Source organism: Polypterus senegalus, chromosome 5 (assembly GCF_016835505.1).
Source record: "Polypterus senegalus isolate Bchr_013 chromosome 5, ASM1683550v1, whole genome shotgun sequence".
NCBI lineage: Eukaryota > Metazoa > Chordata > Cladistia > Polypteriformes > Polypteridae > Polypterus > Polypterus senegalus.
In genome coordinates this window covers 121898157-121917576 of record NC_053158.1, presented here as the reverse complement: position 1 = coordinate 121917576, position 19420 = coordinate 121898157, and the positions used below count along the sequence as shown (strand labels likewise).

At 37.5% G+C, this 19420-nt stretch overlaps 1 protein-coding gene across 1 annotated transcript in view; it reads right to left on the bottom strand.

Moving 5' to 3' along the window:
- Positions 1 to 19420, bottom strand: part of cul1b (cullin 1b) — a 173229-nt gene that overhangs the window by 82349 nt on the left and 71460 nt on the right. The window contains exons 8-9 of the mRNA XM_039753311.1: positions 10658 to 10820; positions 6122 to 6252 (exon numbers count right to left, since the gene is read on the bottom strand). Of these exons, the coding sequence (XP_039609245.1) occupies positions 6122 to 6252; positions 10658 to 10820 (294 nt within the window). The remainder of the gene's footprint in view (positions 1 to 6121; positions 6253 to 10657; positions 10821 to 19420) is intronic.

Here is a 19420-nt window from a genome sequence, read left to right as displayed (position 1 = left end):
TTCTTAGAACTTATTATTCCAGCCTCTTTGAACAGATTTAAAAGCCATTATATTTTGGCCAACTGTCCCAAATGATCCTTTACCCTATTTTTTTCTGTTATCATTTAAGGTATGCAGATTGAATGTGATTCTATACTAACCCAGATCATGCTGAAAATGGATACTAAAGTACATTGATTATATCCATTCAACAAAATTAGAAAGTAGTGGCTACCATATTGTTTAAAGTAAAAAGTCCTTTGATTTCTTGCATTTTTCAACCTATAATAAAATACAGAATGTGAAGCTTAATTTTAAAATAGACGGTCATAAAGAGAAAGAATTTTTTTTGTTAAAAAATGTTAATTAAAAAATAATTACTCACTCAACATAGTTCATCTTTATAAAATATTTTACACTCGTTTTTTTAATATCTTTATAAATAGAAGATACTGAAATTGCTAGTAAATATTTTCCCAGTCAAAACGTAAAATAAGGAAAAATGAATAAACATCAGGAAAAAATACACAAATAATCAAAAATGGATAAAAAGATATCTGTATTAATGATTGTCTGCAATTTTTTTTATTCAAGAGCATTATTTCATTTTTTTTTCACTACATTTACACCTGTACATACGATCAGTTCCTAAACTGTACATAGCATGTATTTCCAGCAAATCAGGCAAAAAAGCAATTCAGGCAAATGTAAAGTGTTGACCTAAACCATGGGTAAAATAACTAAAGACCAACAAGAAAGTGACAAAAATGTTGAGTATGTGTACAGTTCACACACATTATACAGCCTAGTATCATGTGGGCACTAGATAGATCGATCGATAGATAGATACTTTATTAATCTCAAGGGGAAATTCACACACTCCAGCAGCAACATACTGATAAAAAACAATATTAAATTAAAGAGTGATAAAAATGCAGGGAACAGACAATAACTTTGTATAATGTTAACGTTTACCCCACCGGGTGGAACTGAAGAGTCGCATAGTGTGGGGGAGGAACAATCTCCTCAGTCTGTACACTCTCTGCACACAGTCACCTCTGATGATCACGGGGTCCAGGAGGGGCTTGGGCCTCCTAAAATCCACCACCAGCTTCTTGGTTTTTCTGGTGTTCAGATGGAAGTGGTTTGAGTCGCACTATTTAACAAAGTCTTTGATTAGGTTGCTATACTCCTCCTCCTGTCCATTCCTGATGCAGCCCATGATAGCAGTGTCGTCAACAAACTTTTGCACGTGGCAGGACTCCGAGTTGTATTGGAAGTCCGATGTATATAGGCTGAACTAGACTGGAGAAAGCACAGTCCCCTGCAGCACTCCTGTGTTGCTGACTACAATGTCAGACCTGCAGTTCCCGAGACGCACATACTGAGGTCTGTCTGTAAGATAGTCCGCGATCCATGCCACCAGGTATGAATTTACTCCCATCTCTATCAGCTTGTCCCTAAGCAGCAGACGTTGGATAGTGTTGAAGATGCTAGAGAAGTCCAAAAACATAATTCTTACAACACCACTGCCTCTGTCCAAGTGGGAGAGGGATCGGTGTAGCATATAGATGATGGCATCCTCTGCTCCCACCTTCTCCTGGTATGCAAACTGCAGAGGGTCGAGGGCAAGGTGGACCTGTGGCCTCAGGTGGTGAAGCAGCAGCCGCTCCATGGTCTTCATCACATGTGACGTCAAGAGCGACAGGCCAGAAGTTATTCGGCTCACCAGGACGTGATACCTTTGGGACTGGGGTGATGCAAGATGTTTTCCAAAGCCTTGGGACTCTCCCCTGTTCCAGGTTCAGGTTGAAGATGTGCTGTAGAGGGCTCCCCAGTTCCAGCGTACAGGCCTTCAGCAGTCATGGCGATACTACATCTGGACCCACTGCTTTGCTGGCACAAAGTCTCCTCGGCTCTCTGCTCATCTGGGCTGCTGTAATTGTGGGTGGGATGTCTCTGCTATACTGGTATCAGCAGAAGGATGGGTGGTATTGCTGGGTCATATGTTCCTTTATTGTTAGTAATATCTTAGTGCTATACTGGCAAGTAAATGGAAGCATTAAACCAACCATTTTAAGCCACTTCCAAATGATTTAATTAATACTTATCAACTCCTTCAGAGTGCTGCCCAAATAAACGGGATATTTGATGAAGATAAACAGCATATATGTATGCTTATAAAGAAGAAAATGAAGATATTACTCTTTTAAAGATTAAAATCAAGGTGAGTCATAAATTCAGTTTATTATCATTTAAATTTCAAAGAAGATCGAGAACAAAAAAAGCCCAAGCAGGAAGATGCTTTGATTATATATAGATATACACATTCACTACATATAAAACGTTTTAGCAACAAGAAGCACCTTTCAAATTCTTATTTTTGCAAACAGATAAAATGAAAAGATGAAAAAATATAAAAATATCACCTTTAAAGTATTTCTTCACATACTATAAATCAGTGTACAGTTACAGAAAATTCAGCATTTGGGTACAAATCCTTTAAATGCAAAGTGAGTAGAGGCATGCAATCTACTGCACCCTCTCAGGTGTTAATTACTGCCATCCCCTAATTAGCCTGTTTTCTTACTTTTCTAACCTGTTTCTTGTTTTCAATTAGTAGCACTGCTGATAATAAATGGGCATCTCCAGGAGACCACAAAACTTTATCATGTCATGCCCCCATTGTTCCCCACAACATACTGTATAATACACTACAACAGAATAACATATACTGTTTCCAGTGTTAGTTCCCTCACATGACAGTAAAAACTATAAACACAAAGGTAGTTGAAGAATTTAGAAACTAAATATTAAAAATATAAAAAAGAATAAGGATAAGCACTAGATATATGAGATTACAAATTTCACTAAAATCTATACTAATAAAAGGCAAAGCCCTCACTCACTCACTCACTCACTGACTCATCACTAATTCTCCAACTTCCCGTGTAGGTAGAAGGCTGAAATTTGGCAGGTTCATTCCTTACAGCTTCCTTACAAAAGTTGGGCAGGTTTTATATCGAAATTCTACGCGTAATGGTCATAACTGGAAGCTGTTTTTCTCCATTTACTGTAATGGAGATGATCTTGAACGCCGTGGGGGTGGAGTTTCGTGTGACATCATCACGCCTCCCACGTAATCACGCAGTACATAGAAAACCAGGAAGACCTCCAAAAAGCGCTGAAGAAAACATGCATTATATAATTGAGAAGGCAGCGAAACAATAAGAAGCGGCGAAAGTGACATATACAACCATATTGATGAGTTCTGCTACTTCGGAAACAAAGCACGATGTAAACCTACACTTTAAATTAAGTTCATTGACAGGCTTCCGCTGGCGTTTGTAATTTAGTGCCTGCCCATATAAGGCCGTCCGTCAGCAGCAATCCAATAGCAAACTCCCACTAAATATTCACGGGTGAAGGACTGTGCTTATGGAGAGGAAGATGAGATGGTCAGGGTGGTGTTTGACACAAACTCAGCGAAACTGCGAGAGAAAGGACTAAGGTAACATTAAATACAGCCATGGACATAGCACGAGATGGCACCAGCACAGCTGGGAACCTTCGATGCATGTACACCGAGCAGCTCACATGAACTGACGCAGTGCACAGATAAAAGCAACAGTTCCAAAAGCGCTGAACAAAACCGAATTACACAATTGAAAAGGCAGCAAAAATATGAAGCGCCTGATACATACAAGCATATTCATAAATCCAGCTACTGCGGAAACAAAGCACACGTGGAAAAAGTCAATGTCCCGCTAAAGGAAGACAGTGTAAAAAACCGTGCATGCAGTGTGTCAGGTCTCAGATAAAGAAGAAGACGAGCTGTTTATTGATGCAGTAAGAAACGAATCGATGAATGAAACCTGTCATCTTTACAACGATTGACAAACACGGAATGTAACTTGAACACAACACATCCTACAAATACGAACCTGATTGAAAGAAATAATGATAATCAAATCCTTGATGACAGCAACACTCAGTAACACTCACAAAACAAATACTGTATATTGACAGTCATGTTACGTTATTTTTAAAATGTTCCCTTTTCTTTTCTAGCTTTTTAACACACTACTTCTCCACTGCGATACGCGGGTATATATATATATATATATGTATATATATATCCCGATCTACATACTCGAATAATGGATACTTTATTCGCCATCAATGATTGTTTTGGTAAAGCCATACTCAGTGTATTCATTAGATGAACGGTAAAAAAGTAAGAGCGAGGGGAGGATGACTTATTGAGGCATGCAGGCTGTAGCGTCAACTCTATCTGAATTGCGCGATCACATTTGAAAAATATATCTTTTCAAGTTCTATTTAGTCCATATGTGTCAAACTCAAGGGCAGCGGGCCACATCCGCCCGGCGTAATTATATCCGCCCGAGATCATTTTATATACTGTATTATTGTTATTAATGGCCCGGTATATGAAGCGCTGGTAACACAATAAACTACAGATCCCATAATGCAGCGCTTCAGCTGCCTTGCCTAACACTTACCGCGTTAATCAAGTCTAGCTTATGATGCTGCAAGTTATTGCGAAGCTAGCTCACACGATGCTGAAGAGAAAAGTTGATTCTGAAAATAGAGCCTTTAAAACCGATGGGAGGCTGAGTATATGTTTACTGAACCCGTGTGTCTCATTTGTGGAGCTAATGTGGCTGTAATTACAGAATTTAATCTAAGACGGCACTATGAGACAAAACATCAGGGTAACCTGAATGCAATGCAGAAGATACAGAAAGCAGAATAATTAAATAAGAATCTGACACTTCAGCGGACGTTTTACCGTGCACAATCACAAAGTGATTTCAAGTGAAGCTGCTTTTATGGGGGACACAAATGCACCAGTGCACCTTGCCCCACTTTCCCTGTTGCCAAGTAATGTTAAACCAAGTCATCACTACGGTGTTCCCAAATACGCACTTTGCTGATAAACTGAGCGCGCACTGAGTTTGCACGGCGCTTTGGTGACTTTGAAGAACAAAAAGTCCGTCTACATGCGGCTCGAACCTTGTGCATGTTTGGTAGCACATATCTGTGTGAGAAGCTCTTCTCAGTGATAAAGACTAACAAAACAGCACACAGGAGTCGCCTCACTGATGAGCACCTGCAATCCATCCTGAGAATCTCCACAACACAGAACCTCACACCAAACATAAACGAACCTGTTGCCAAAAAGATGCCAGGCGTCCAGCTCTAAAATGACATATGAGCAAAGACAACTGAATGATTTGATTTGTTATTGCTGAAAGGAACACATTTTATTTATATTTCCAGGTTTTGTTATGCAGCATGTTCATATTTGAATTTGTATAATTTTGACAGGATATATTTTTATGGAGAGCAAAATCTTTTGGGATATTTAAAATCTAAGTTTATTTTTATATAAAATTACATAAGAGTAAAGAAATTTGAATGTTTGTTCTTTTAACGTTTACTTTATTTCTAACTTGTATAATTTAGACAGAATATATTTTTATGGAGAGCAAAATATTATAAGTTGTTTAAGGTTTGAGTTGATTTATTCAGAATAATATTCCTGTCTGTTTTACCATTCCTACCAAAGATATTTCTGTCGACTAAATAAAAATTCCTTCAATTTAAAATTTAAATAGAACTTAAACAAATACGATAGTTCATAATATCCATGCAGACTTGCACGTAAGAGCAGGAGTTATCCGTTTTAACAAGCAGCGTATTGCACTGATACGAAATAGCTGTGTGTGTATATATGTAGATATGTATGTATATGTATATATATGTTTATATATGTGTGTGTGTATGTATATATATGTATTTGTGTGTATATATGTGTGTGTATGTATATGTATGTGTATATGTATAGATATGTATATATATATATGTTTATGTGTGTGTGTATAATATATATATATATATATATATATATATATATATATATATATATATATATATATGACAACAACACTCATCACTCACAACAGTGACAAAACAATTACATTGACAATCATGTTACGTTATTTTCAAAATGTTTCCTTTTCTTTTTCATTGCTTCTTTAACACACTACTTCTCTGCTGCGAAGCGCGGGTATTTTGCTAGTCTACAATAAACAGAAGCAATGACAGAAGTACTTACATTGAGGGCAGCTTCACCACACTTCTCAATAGCAGCTAGTCCCTGGTTGTGAATATGTGTTTCAAGAAGTTTCTTCAGTTCCCCTAATCCATCTGTAATTCTGGAGACAAGATTGTACATTCGGCCCAAATCTAGGAAGAAATGAAACACATAAAAATGAAAAGTATAATCACTAAATGTGAAATTGCCTCAAAAAGAGTGAAATCTTAAGATATTCCCACAAGGCCAAGGAACTACAAAGCAATTTAAGAAATCTTAATGAATAATCACAATACATATCCTAAAGTCAGAATTTTCATGTATTCCAAAATCAATAACTACCTCTATAAACAACCCATATGTTTTAATAGAAAGAAATTTTGAAATATAACTTTTTTCGAGACACAAGTACAACACATATGAAAAGGATAAACACAAGTAATGTTTGTTTAAGAAAATCGACAATAAGCCTTTTCCAGAACAAGTGTTTCATTATTGGCTGTCAAGACTGTCCATCGATCCAACGATGACTTTGTCCACCCATTTGTCCATATCTATCACTGCCCCTACTTTGTCTACCCTGGTGGGAGAGCAGGCCAATTTGGCAAAGGCAGACTCAGGTGCACGATGGGCAATGGAATTGCCACCAAGGCTCAGTAGGTTGGTTTTGATGGTAATGGTGAAGGACTCCTTCATTTATTGTCCGTCTCCAAAGTAGGCGGTCCTCAGAAAGTGTCTCAGGTTGCATATGTGGAATGAAGCAGGCCTTGAGAGAACACTTCAAGCAGTCCTTCCAGTGTTTTTTTGCTCCACCTTGAGACCAGGATCCTTCAGCAAGTAACATACAGGACCATCCAAGATATCTGAGACTCATAACTTGCCTGGGCCAGCAGAAGACACGGTTGAGTTGCATGGCCTCAATTCTAGTTGATGAGCAACGTTCCAGAATTTTACTGTGTGGAACCCTGTCCTCCTAAATGATGCCCAGGATCCTCTGGAGGCAGTGAATGTGGAATGCTTCTAATGTGCAGATTTTCTTGCAGTAGGGAGTCTATGACTCGCACCCATAGCAGAGTTTTGATATACATACTGCGCGATATAGCACAACCTTGGTTGCCATGCACAGATTTTGGTTACAGACAACACACTTGCATAGGCAGCCGAATGCAGCAGAGGCTAGTTGGAGGTGGATCGCAATTTCCTCAATCAGAGACATCACTAGATATTATGCATCAAGATAGGGGAAAGGATTGTGTGTTGCCCAGTGTCTTGTTGCAGATCTTGATGTCCACTGGAAGATCTGTATGCTGGAAGGCAGTCTGAAGAGTCATGGAGGTGCTGATTTCCCGGCCCATCCGAGAACAGACTTAGTGTAAAGACTCAAAAGTTCTCTGAAGGCTTTCTGGGTGAAGAGCTACACCAGCAACAACGTCAGCATAGTGGAGCTCATAAATTATTGTCGAGGAGGTTTTTGAGTGGGCTGATAATCTTCAGAGGTTGAACACATTGAAATCAGGGTACCAGATCCACACTCCATCAGTGGTGTCCAAGTGCATTTCTGGAGAAAAGAGTGATGGTGACAAGGTAAATGTTGAAAAGCACTGGAGCCAGGACAGAGGCTTGCTTGAAAACAACAGTGATTTTGAAAGGGAGCAGATGTTTCCCTGCCAAAAAAGGCCCTCTGCCCAATTCCACCATGGAAGAGACAGAGCATAATGAGGAATTTTGGGGGACACCTAAACTTAGAGTACTTCCCAAAGCATCTCACGGCTGACAGAGTTAAATGCCTTCCATAGGTCAATGAAGGCAAATCCAACATCTCGCTGGTAACTCACAGCTCTTTCTAGGAGATGGCTAATGACAAAGATCTTGTCAATTATGCTGCATTTGGGATGAAAGCTTGCTTGCGACTCCAGAAGTATTCTTCCTGCAACCTGATGAAGTAACTGGAGAAACATGACACAGCCAAGGATACTCCCAGCCAAATCCAGCAGTAAAATATCATGCCTGTTGCAGCAGTCAGATTGGTCCCAGTAAAAAAAAGTTAACCTTTACAAGCACCATACATTTACACCGGCTGTTACATGTATGTTTTTATTGTACAGTATAATAGTAACAATAAGAGCAGCTCACTACTCAAAACGTTTATTTTGTGCTGCGGCATGGCTCATACTCGAGACCTCTTGATTACGAGTCAGCAATTCTTACCACTGTACTAGCAAAGCAGTCATAACGAAGTACACTAATCCAATTTCTTTTTCTTCGGTTATATAGTCTTGAATAAAAGTGCAATAGTTTTGTTATACTTGTACCTTTTGTGAAAGTGCTTATTTGATATTTGGACTTCAGTCTTCACACATTATACACTTCATATCAAAATTTTGTCATTAGTACTAAAACATAAAAAAAGTTATTTTAGGTATGTGTTCAACATTTCTGTCATGCTACACTTACGTAGATCCTTGTAGACACGGATGAAATGCATGTGTTCCAAATAACGATATATTACTTACACTATACAGCTCCCGGTACCTCACTCCCAGATAAACAAGGCTTGAGCTGGTAGAGCTCTTTGCCGTTTCTGCGGCGGTGGGGGGATGGGATAGTAGGCTACTTGCTGCTTATCGACACAACTACAAGACAAAAGACGCTGATGGAGAGGTGCAAACAGATTTAACGTGGGCCGAGTTTACGAGTTTTTTCGTAGACCTTGGTAATTATAGATTTAAAGGCTGCATTAATAATGGAGGTAAGTCAGCATACAAAAAAGTCAAGGAGTACTTTGTCTTGTGGTGCAGGGACAACAACCTACAACTGAACATCAGCAAGACAAAAGAACTGGACTTTCGACCTGATAAGAAGCCTTTGAGACTAGTCACCATTCAGAGGGAAGACGTGGAAGTGGTGTAGAGATATTTGGGGATTCACATAAAAAACAAACTGAACTGATCGAACAACACAGTAGCAGTGTACAAGACAGACCGGAGCACACTGTATTTGCTAAGGAGATGTAGGTCTTTAAAAGTGTGCAGCAAGCTGCTGGAAATGTTCTACCAGTCCATTGAAGGCAGTGTGGTGTTCTACAATGCACTGTCCTGGGGAAGCAAGCTGAGCACAAAAAACACCTGAACAAACTTATCAAGAATCCTGCTCCATCATAGGACAAACCCTGGACATAATGGAAGCTGTTGTGGAAAAAGAGGATTATGGCAAAATTGGATGCCATCATGAAAAATCCCCTACATCACCTCCAGGAGGCGCTGCCTTGGAGCACTTTCAGCCACTGGCTCATTCCATCAGTGTTAAGAAGCGCCTCTGTGGGACTTTTCTGCCCACTGCTATCAGACAATTTAACTGCTTCCACCAGATGTACTAGTCAAGTTTATTTTGTTTAAGCATTTATTAATTTATTTATCAATTGATTGATTGGATGTATTATCTGTCCTGTGACTATATATTCTTATATTTGTTTGTTTCTGCTCCTACAGTCATGTGAAAACATTAGGACACCCTTTGAAAGCATGTGGTTTTTATAAACAAAGAAAACTGAAGAAAAGTCTTTTATCTTCTGTAAATGTCATTCTACAAAAATGCCTATTCTCTGAGGAAAAGATAGGACACCCTTGCCCCTAATAGCGAGTGTTACCTCCTTTGGCTGAAATAACTGCAGTGAGACGGTTCTTGTAGCCATCTACCAGTCTTCGACATCGGTCTTCCAGGACTCTCCATTTCTTCTTTTCAGCCAATCTTTGGTTGATTTACTAGTATGTTTTGGGTCATTGTCATGTTGCATGGTCCAGTTCGCTTCAGCTTTAATTTTCTAACTGATGGTCTCACATGTTCTTCAAGCACCTTCTGATACACAGTAGAATTCATCGTGGATTCTATGATGGTGAGCTGACCAGGTCCTGCTGCAGCAAAGCAGCCCCAAACCATGACACTTCCACCTCCATGCTTCACAGTTGGTATGAGGTTCTTTTCTTGGAATGCTGTGTTTGGTTTACGCCAAACATGTCCTCTGCTGTTGTGTCCAAATAATTCAATTTTGGACTCATCTGTCCAAAGAACATTATTCCAGAAGTCCTGGTCTTTGTCAACTTTATCTCTGGCAAATGTCAGTCTGGCCTCGATGTTTCTCTTGGAAAGCAAAGGTTTCCTCCTTGCACACCTCCCATGCAAGTTAAACTTGTACAGTCTCTTTCTGATTGTAGAGGCATATATTTGTTTGTTTCTGCTCCTACAGTATATGCATTTGAATTTCCCCATGAAATTAATAAAGTTTATCGATGCTAATCTAATGTCCTATTAAATGACACTGAGTCATAAAATAAGTAACCCACTACTACTTTACAATTCAGTACTGGTGATATGAAGTGCTCTGCTCACAAACTAGTGTATGATAAATTACATCAATTTAGCCTTATTTGTTTTGTTTGATAAAATAAAGTATTTCTTTGAAGAAAATGCTTTCTATCAACCTTTTTAAATCCTAAATGGCATGTACATCAAAAAGTAATAGTTAAGGCACTTCTGGTGCAGAAAAAAATATTACACTACCTTCATTTTTATCTGCATCTAGCAAATTCTGAAACTCAGTGTGAAATATTTCCAGATGCTTCTCAATCAATACTTGTTCACATTTCCGTGCCAGCTCGTCTTGCGTGCTTTCATGCAGGTAAACCTGAACTCTTCGTTGTTCTTCTAGTAACCGAGCCTCTGCCTGTGAGCGAAAATTGAACTTATTGTTAAAAACTTTTTGCAAAAATAGTTTTTTTTTCACAAAGCAGTAGTTGATATCAAGCACTGCTACACAATTGTGATGTAATCACAATTAATTTCAGTACTTATTTATGCATAACACAAAAAATATATTAGCTCAACATTTCAAATATATACATACATTAAATGTTTCATCAGTCACATAAGTTTTGTATTAGTAGCAGCATTTTTCATCTCTGTAATGTGAACTACTAATAACAACTTCACTTTGGAGTGGTCTGTAGTGGCTAAACTAAGACACATTTCTCTTCATATGGCATATTAATATAAGACTTGTGAATCCTTCATATTAACAAGCAATTTTACCATCATGACAGAAGTGAAAACCCATCTAATGAAGTGCTATGAAGACCAAAAGAAACCTTTGTTAAGGTCTTGTTTCATAACAATAAATGAGTAACAGATGAATTTTTACAGTACCTAACTTGAAGTGTTGCAGACGTGTTTTTTTTGTTTATTTTAAAAGCAGGCAGTCAAACTACTTTACCAGGGACCAAAGTAACTCTTTATATTCTCAAAATGGACTGAAATACGAGGTGTGGCAGAAAAGTAATGAGACTGATTTTTTATTTACCAATGTTTTTATTTTTTTCAAACATCAATGTTATCCCCTTCAAAGTAGTTCCCTTGGGCAGCTACACACCAATGGAGACGTTGTTCCCACTGTTGGTAGCAGCGCTGGAAGTCTTCAATTAGTATGGTCTTCAGCATGTCCGTTACACTCTTTTGGATGTTTGCTAAAGTCTCAAAATGACGTCACTTGAGGACATTTTTCAGTTTAGGAAAAAGGAAAAAGTCACACAGACTGAGGTCAGGTGAATAAGGGGGCTAGGGAACCACAGGAATGCGTTTTTTCGATTGTCCTTCTGCTCAATTGTGAGGTTTTTCGGCACCATTTTGGCACAGACCTTTCGCATGTGCAAATGTTCAGTCAAAATTTGATGAACGGTAAATCTGTTCAAATTTAATTGTTCACTCAACATTCTTAATGTTAAACGACGGTCTGATCTCACAAGAGTGTTCACACGTTCAATGTTTTCAGTGGTTTTAGAAGTTGAAGGCCTCCCTGAAAAACTTGAGCTCAGGATAAAGAATGTTCCCCATAGGCACAACGTTGCTCCAAATTCCGCTGTTCCATTTTGCGTGACGCACAACCAAAAACACAACTTCGCTAATAGCAGTCACAAAAATCACGTAGTTAACGGAAGGAGTTGAAACTCGCACTGAGCTATGGGAGGGTATTGATACACGTGCTCTATCAAGGACAACAGCGCAGCGTTGCCAGATCGCTTGCAGTGTTGCCAGTCTCATTACTTTTCTGCCACACCTCGTATATTAAGAAAAAACTATCATCAGATTTTCTTTTCAAATAAGATACATAGATGCCTCTCTGCTCACCACAACAGAATATTCTGCCTTGCACATTTCTAAATGGTCTTTCCTCATTATCTGCTTTTCTTTTGTTGAACAATGCAGCAGGTTAAGAAAGGTACCAGTAGCCACGAGGTAGACATCAAAATTGAAGAAAAATATTAAGTCTGCACAAAAAGTCAAGTGAGAACCGCAGTACAGATGCATGCAAGAATTTGTAGCTAAAGGAAATAGTACATCTGTTTACCTCTGTATTAACACATGTGATGATCAGATGGCGCTTGACAACATTAAACAAAAAAAGGTGTAAATGCATTGGTGATACATTATGCAAATTACATTCAGAGTTGGACAGAAGCAGATAGCAATTACATTTAAAATAAGTGGAAAAGTAAGTTATTCATTCACAAATGAGAATCAAGCCATGTAAGTTGTTGAGGTTTGGCCAGGAAGAGACAAGTAACTTCTTTATTAGATAACAAATATCAGAATAACAAAATGCTACATCCTATTGTCAAGCTAAAATTTTACACAGTAATGAATAACCAGGATCAAAAGAATGTAACAACAATCCACAATGCTTAGAAGCATTTCATATATTGTTCTTCAAACTAAGAGTAGACAATAGATGGCTTTGAAATAACATACCAGTGCAGCATCACTCATTTGAGATATCAAGCCAACATATAAAATACAGCAGTAATACAATTCTCAGCTGATCCAGTACAAAGTGTTCTCCCCTGAAATCTTTACCAGCCAGGTGGCATGAAAAAGTAGCCGGGTGGGGAGGGACGGGGAAATTTGGTGGTGGAGAAAATTAAATGTGCACTATTTTTATTAGTTCATTATTATTATTTTCCAATGCTCAATATGACTTCCTTTTTAAAGGTTTGACACTTGTGCCAAAATATTTTTATTACATTTAAGAAGTATCCAATTCAGGATCCTGCAACCCTAACAAAAATTTTAAATAACAATTGTTATGACATATACCAAGAGGCACAAATATTGTTGCTGTCGGGAAGAAAAGTGAAAACAATGAAAAAAGTATGGGAAACCTAATGAAGAAAAATTTAAAAATACTCTTCAAAGCCAGCTTGCATATGCAGAAGGTGTCTTCAGTTAAATACTTACTCTTCTTTTCTCCCTAGAGGCCCAGTTTTCTGCAGCTTTCCCAATCAAAGTCCCCAGGATCTGGGCCCTCCAAGGAGATCAGCATGAGATTATTTAGCGTGCTTTGATTCATGCGATTTCTCAAATATGTCTTGATCCTTTAAAAGGCAGAAAACCCCCTTTCACATTCAGCTGTGCTCACTGGGATCACTAGCCCAATATGAGCTAGTCTGGCTAAATTTGTAAACGCCTGTTTGAGCTCTGATGTCGTTGCCATTTTTATGGAAATCTTTTTTGGACTGAAGTCTTTGTATGATTGACTTCTGATCATTTTTGATGCAAAAGTCAATTCTTGCCTGCTACTTTCATATTTTAAAATTGGAGGGCTTCCATTTTTGGAGTAATGATCGAAAAGAATTTCGGCAGACTTGCTTGAATCGTGAGTTTCTGCATTGAAAAATTTTGAAAAACTGGAAATAATTGGCATGTCAGGGAATCTTGCATCTAGGTGCTTGACAACTGTCTCTAGGTATTTATCATATGTTGCAGTTTTGAATGACATTACATCACTCTGTGTATAAACAATGTGGAGATCTGACCATTCTTCTGCCAGACAATGATGAAGGCTTTGAAAATAACTCCCAGGAGTGTCTTTCAAATTCATGATGGACAATTTTGTGGAAAGCAAAACTGAGCTCAATTTCGGTAAGATTGACATCTTGCCTTCACCAAACCTTAGATAAGTTGGACAACAAAGGTAATATGTCTGAAAGCATCATCAGAGAGGAAACAAAATTGTTACATTTTAATACATCTGCTTAATCCTTCAGCTGTGATGTCATTTCGTTCAGTGGCCTCTCTTTCCAGCACAGCTACAACACTCATCATACACTGCCGTAGTGACTGTACTGCAAAGTCATGAGACAGCCATCTAGTGTCACTGGCCATTTTCAGATTAATCTGGGGAATGTTCAGAATATTTTAGATTTCCATTAAACCAGCCATCCTTACTGAAGAAATTTGGAAGAAATAGAACAGCTGCCTTAAGATGTCCTTCAGTTTTATTAAATAAGGTACAGCAGCTGCTGCTTGGGCACTTGCAAGGGCCAATCAGTGGTTAACACAGAGGCAGTTGAACAAGAGTCCAGATGTTTTTATCTTTAAGCAGTTTTGCCACACCTTTCTGTTTTCCAATCATAACAGCCGCTCCATCTGGCAGCAGTCCAACCAGATTAGCAATTTTCAAGCCTAGAGTGTCCATAATCAGTGTGTTGGTTATAGTCTCCATTTTGCCATCAATCGTATTGCAGGTTGATACAAAACTAATTCTGACCTCTTAGTGACCTGTAAATAATAGTTTTACAACTGAGATGTCTGTGGTTTCATCACACAGAATACTGAAAAACTTTTCAGCGTGTATATTTTTCAGTATGTTAGATTTTATTTCTGATGCTAAGACATCCAGCAGCTCTTGCATTATTCTTTCAGAGGTGTAGTGTGCATTTTTGCCAAAATTGAGATGTTCTAAAAAGGACCAACCAATTTGTTTACAGTGTTCAAACAGCTTTTCAAACAACGTTGTATGTGGCAACTCATTTTTTGCCAACCAATACATGGATCTTAAAGCTCCCACAAAGACATCTCTCTGAAAGTTATTTAACAAAGATACAGATCTTTCAATTTGACCCATTTCAGTTTGCCCTAGTACACGCTTTCCTAAAAGGTCAGCAGAAGACTCAATGTGCGTTTTACTTTTTTCATGGTTCAGCAAGCTTTCTTTTCAAATTCTTATGCATGGCACGTTTACCCAAGGTAGCTCCCTCCTTGGGGGATGTTTGTTTGAATATTTCATGTACAATGAGCAGCACATACCATTTTTTTGGCCATTAGCCAATCAAAGTCTTTAAACCATTGTTTGTTTATGCTGGATAAGCGGTGCTTAGATTTATCAATTGGCAGAGTGTGTGCTGAAGAGATTTCCCCTGATGATGTTTTCTGAACACTTTTTTGCTCATGTTGGTAAAACATTTGGAAAAAATTAAAAGTACCTATGAGTAAGACATTTGAGTGGGAAAGTGAGAGCCTGTTGGATATTCAATGCACACTTGCACTATAGCAGGGCAAGATATGAACAAAAAAAGAATGGCAGGTGGGTCACTTTAACAAAACTACAGAAGCGTATTAGGGCTACAGTGAAGAAAAAAAAAATACGGGCACAGTGAAGAAAAAAAAACAAAAAACTATCTGTCGAGAATAAAGTCGACATGTTGACTATATTCTTGCCAATTATATCGAGATTAAAGTCGACATGCTGACTTTATTCTCGACATTTCCACCTTAATCTTGACGTTTATGACGACAATAAAGTTGACATGTTGACTTTATTCTCGTCGTTTATGTCAAGATTAAAGTCAACATTTCCACTTTATTCTCATAGTTTATTTTGTCATTAAAGTAGAATGCCGTAAACTAAACCATCTTAAAATCAATGTTTAATTTACTAGATTTTCTCAAACCCCATAGTGTATAAGGTAATGTAGCATATTAAATGCTTTGTGTCAAGTATTCCACGACCGAGTTGTTAATCACTACACGCTTCTTAAATGGACTTCCTCTTGCACTGATGAGGCACCGGCAGGGATCGCAGCACAGAATACATTCACTTGATGATATTCCTGCTCTATGAATATTTGCAATGCTAAGATAAATACTTGATATCATTTTCATGATGAAATGCATTCAAGCATGTATTAAACATGCATGGTAGTGTGGCGGTAGTGCTGCTCCCTCGCAGCAAGGGGTCCCCAGGTGCATGTTCAGTGTAGAGAACTTTATGGCAGGTATGACGAGGCTCCAAAAAACTGGATGTATGAATGGGTATCGCACAGGTTTAACTTAAATATTGTGCAAATGTTGGGATTGTGATCTGTTGGTCGGAGACACGAACACAGAATTCAATGGATGTTCTTCTGAGCGGGTTTTCTTTATTGCATGTGTGCTGTCTCTATCCGACCTACCAAAACCCCAATTCCTATCCTTCCTTTTTCTTTCTCCACATAACCAATCACCACACGATAACACAAAGCATTTCACGCGCTACATAATTTATGACAGGGTTTGAAAAAATCTAGTAAATTAAATATTCATTTTAAGATGAAGTTTAGTTTACGATGTTCTACTTTAATAACAAACTACAAGAATAAAGTCAACATGTCGACTTTAATCTTGAGATAAACAGTGACAATAAAGTGGAAATGTCGACTTTATTCTCGACATAAGCTTAGAAGCATTACACAGACTTCACTGACACTGAGAACAGAGACGTCACTTCCTGACGCCATTTTTCTTATATCTGACAGGCTGGTTCCACTAGACTTTTTTTTTTTTTTCAGTCCTTTTCTCGCCTCCTATTAGCTTTAGCACCGAGTGATCGGCAACATCCTGTCCCGCGCCTCTCCCCTCACAATTTGCGATCCTGCTTCTAAAATATTTTCCCACCTTGCCATCTCTGCAGATCATTACATCTACTGCTGTCATCTCACAATGTCATGCGAAATGACAGCCGAGCGCCCAGCTAAAAGACGCTAGGGAGAACACTGAGTACATGTACTTCAATCTGCTACATATGCATATACTTCAACCTTACTTAATTTAAAAAGATGTTTAAGTCATGGAAGTTGTTTGGAATCCAGACTATCAGAGTCCTCTTTAGTTATAAATTTGTGTGGATCCTTTGATTAACTAAATATAGGCTTCTAGCATCATAAATTTTTTATTTACAATTTAATCAAACTATCATGTAATTACACTTAAAACTATGTATCTCACACACCTTTCAAGAGTAAAATAATCTTTAATCCTAATATATCATCATGCACTGGTGTAATATATGTTTTAGGAATGCTCCACACAAATATCATTTTGGAGATAAAATATTTGCTTATTTATCAAGCAGCACTGGACATCACAAAAATGAGAATGTGCTACTGTGATCTCCAATACCACACTGCAAACACATCAACTTAAACTGATGAAACAGAGATTTCCTATCCCATCTCCTATAATAACAGAAAAGCTATTTTACATTATTATATTACTTACATTTATTCCACTAATTCACATTTTATTGGATTATTTATTCATTAAATTTTTGCACAGCACAATTTTTGGAAAACTGTTTATTCAACTGTTTTAAATAAAAGCACTCGCTTTATGGAAATTTCCTCATTTGCTTGCCTCAACCTGGTCATAACTATTGATGGTGTCAGGTTCAAGAGGCTCCCAAAAGGTGAGTGGAAGCATGCAGCTGACCCACACCATCACAAACATATGCTTATTTTCAAGAATATTTTATTTTGTGGTTTGATTTTAAACTTGTTAAAAAATGTATATTAAAAAATGATGTAACAATTATTTTTAACATGTTAACAGCAACAATACATTGATTATAATCTTATACTAACCCATACATACAATGCATGGAAAATACAAAAAACAAAACGACTAAAAAATGCAAAAAAAAAAGGATTTTTTTTACCCCACATACTGTACTTCAGACTTTGCACAAGACAAATTCAGGTGTTCGAAAATAGGGCTTGTAGCCATATATGAATAATAAATTAAAAATCAGTCATTTCAAGAAGTAATAGACATTACACAAACTAGTAATGCCATGCCTATATTTTTTAATCAATTTTATTTTATCTTGATAAAAAAGGATTCAATTTCTATCAAAAACATGAACATTTCTGGGTGACCACAAACTTCTGACCAGTACTATATAATGGGTTAAATTATAAAGAGAGGACTTATAGTTGAAGGTACCATAAATTGAGAAGTCTAAGTCGAAGGTTGTGTGCATCGACTCCACAGCCTTGATAAAACAGCACTGCATTAACAAATGTCAAATAGAAAAACAGTGTAAGTCATGGAAATGCTTTTGAGTTTGTGCAAGTGAATTTAGGAACGCGAGTGCTGCAATCATACATTTTATATTGTATAAAAAAAAAAAAAAAGCAACACCCACAGAAAGGCTCACGTTATTGCCAGTTTTATCTTATTACCTGTATGTAATTAATTCAAAAACAGATTGGAGCATGCTTTGAGAGTGAAATAATGTTACCAATCAAATAAGAAGTAATTCTTTAACTTCTATTGCCACACATTTCTAATAGGAAAGAAAAGATAACAATATTAATCACTTTCAAATAGTGTCCTGCACGTCCCCAATAAATGAATGTGAAGCCTCTATTCTTTCTCAGATTGCAATGAGCATTTCTACAGATGCCAATCACCTGTCAGTTTTTCTAACCACTATCACGGTCAGGCTGGGAAGCAACTTACACACATCCACAGTTACAAATATAGGACTGTGATGTGTAGGAGGACTGCCAGTGCAAACAATGGTAACAGCAAGCGAATTTCAAATGAAGTGGCTATTTAGCTGGTCTAAATCATGAACATCAGTTGGTGCATTTGTTAATATCAAAATAAAATAAACTTATTGTTTCAATACTTTGATGGTCAAAGCACATCTCCCTATTAATACCACACGTAATGTGTGTTAACAGAGTTGCACATACATACATACATACATACATACATACATACATACATACATACATACATACATACATACATACATACATACATACATACATACATACATACATACATACATACATGAAGTTAGTGGGACAAACAAAGCAGCCTACTGTACTTCACTGCTAAAACTGAATCTGTAAAAACACAATTTGTGTAATCTGTTAGGGTTTGAAAGGCAAATTAATGTTTATAAATATAACCCATAAGTAAAATCTCTCATCATATATTTGAACAGTAAATTGAAGAATGTAACGCTGTTTCAAAGTTATAAAATTATTGTGTACAGGTAAGGACAGCCCAAGTAATTTTCAAGTTCTGGATTTATACACAGGCATAAGAAATAAAGTCTGATCACTCACACAAAAAACCTTGAAAACAGCAAAACAAAGGCTGTTGAATAGGAGTTCCAAAATACAGGATTCATATAAAACTGACAAGTTTGATTTCACACAC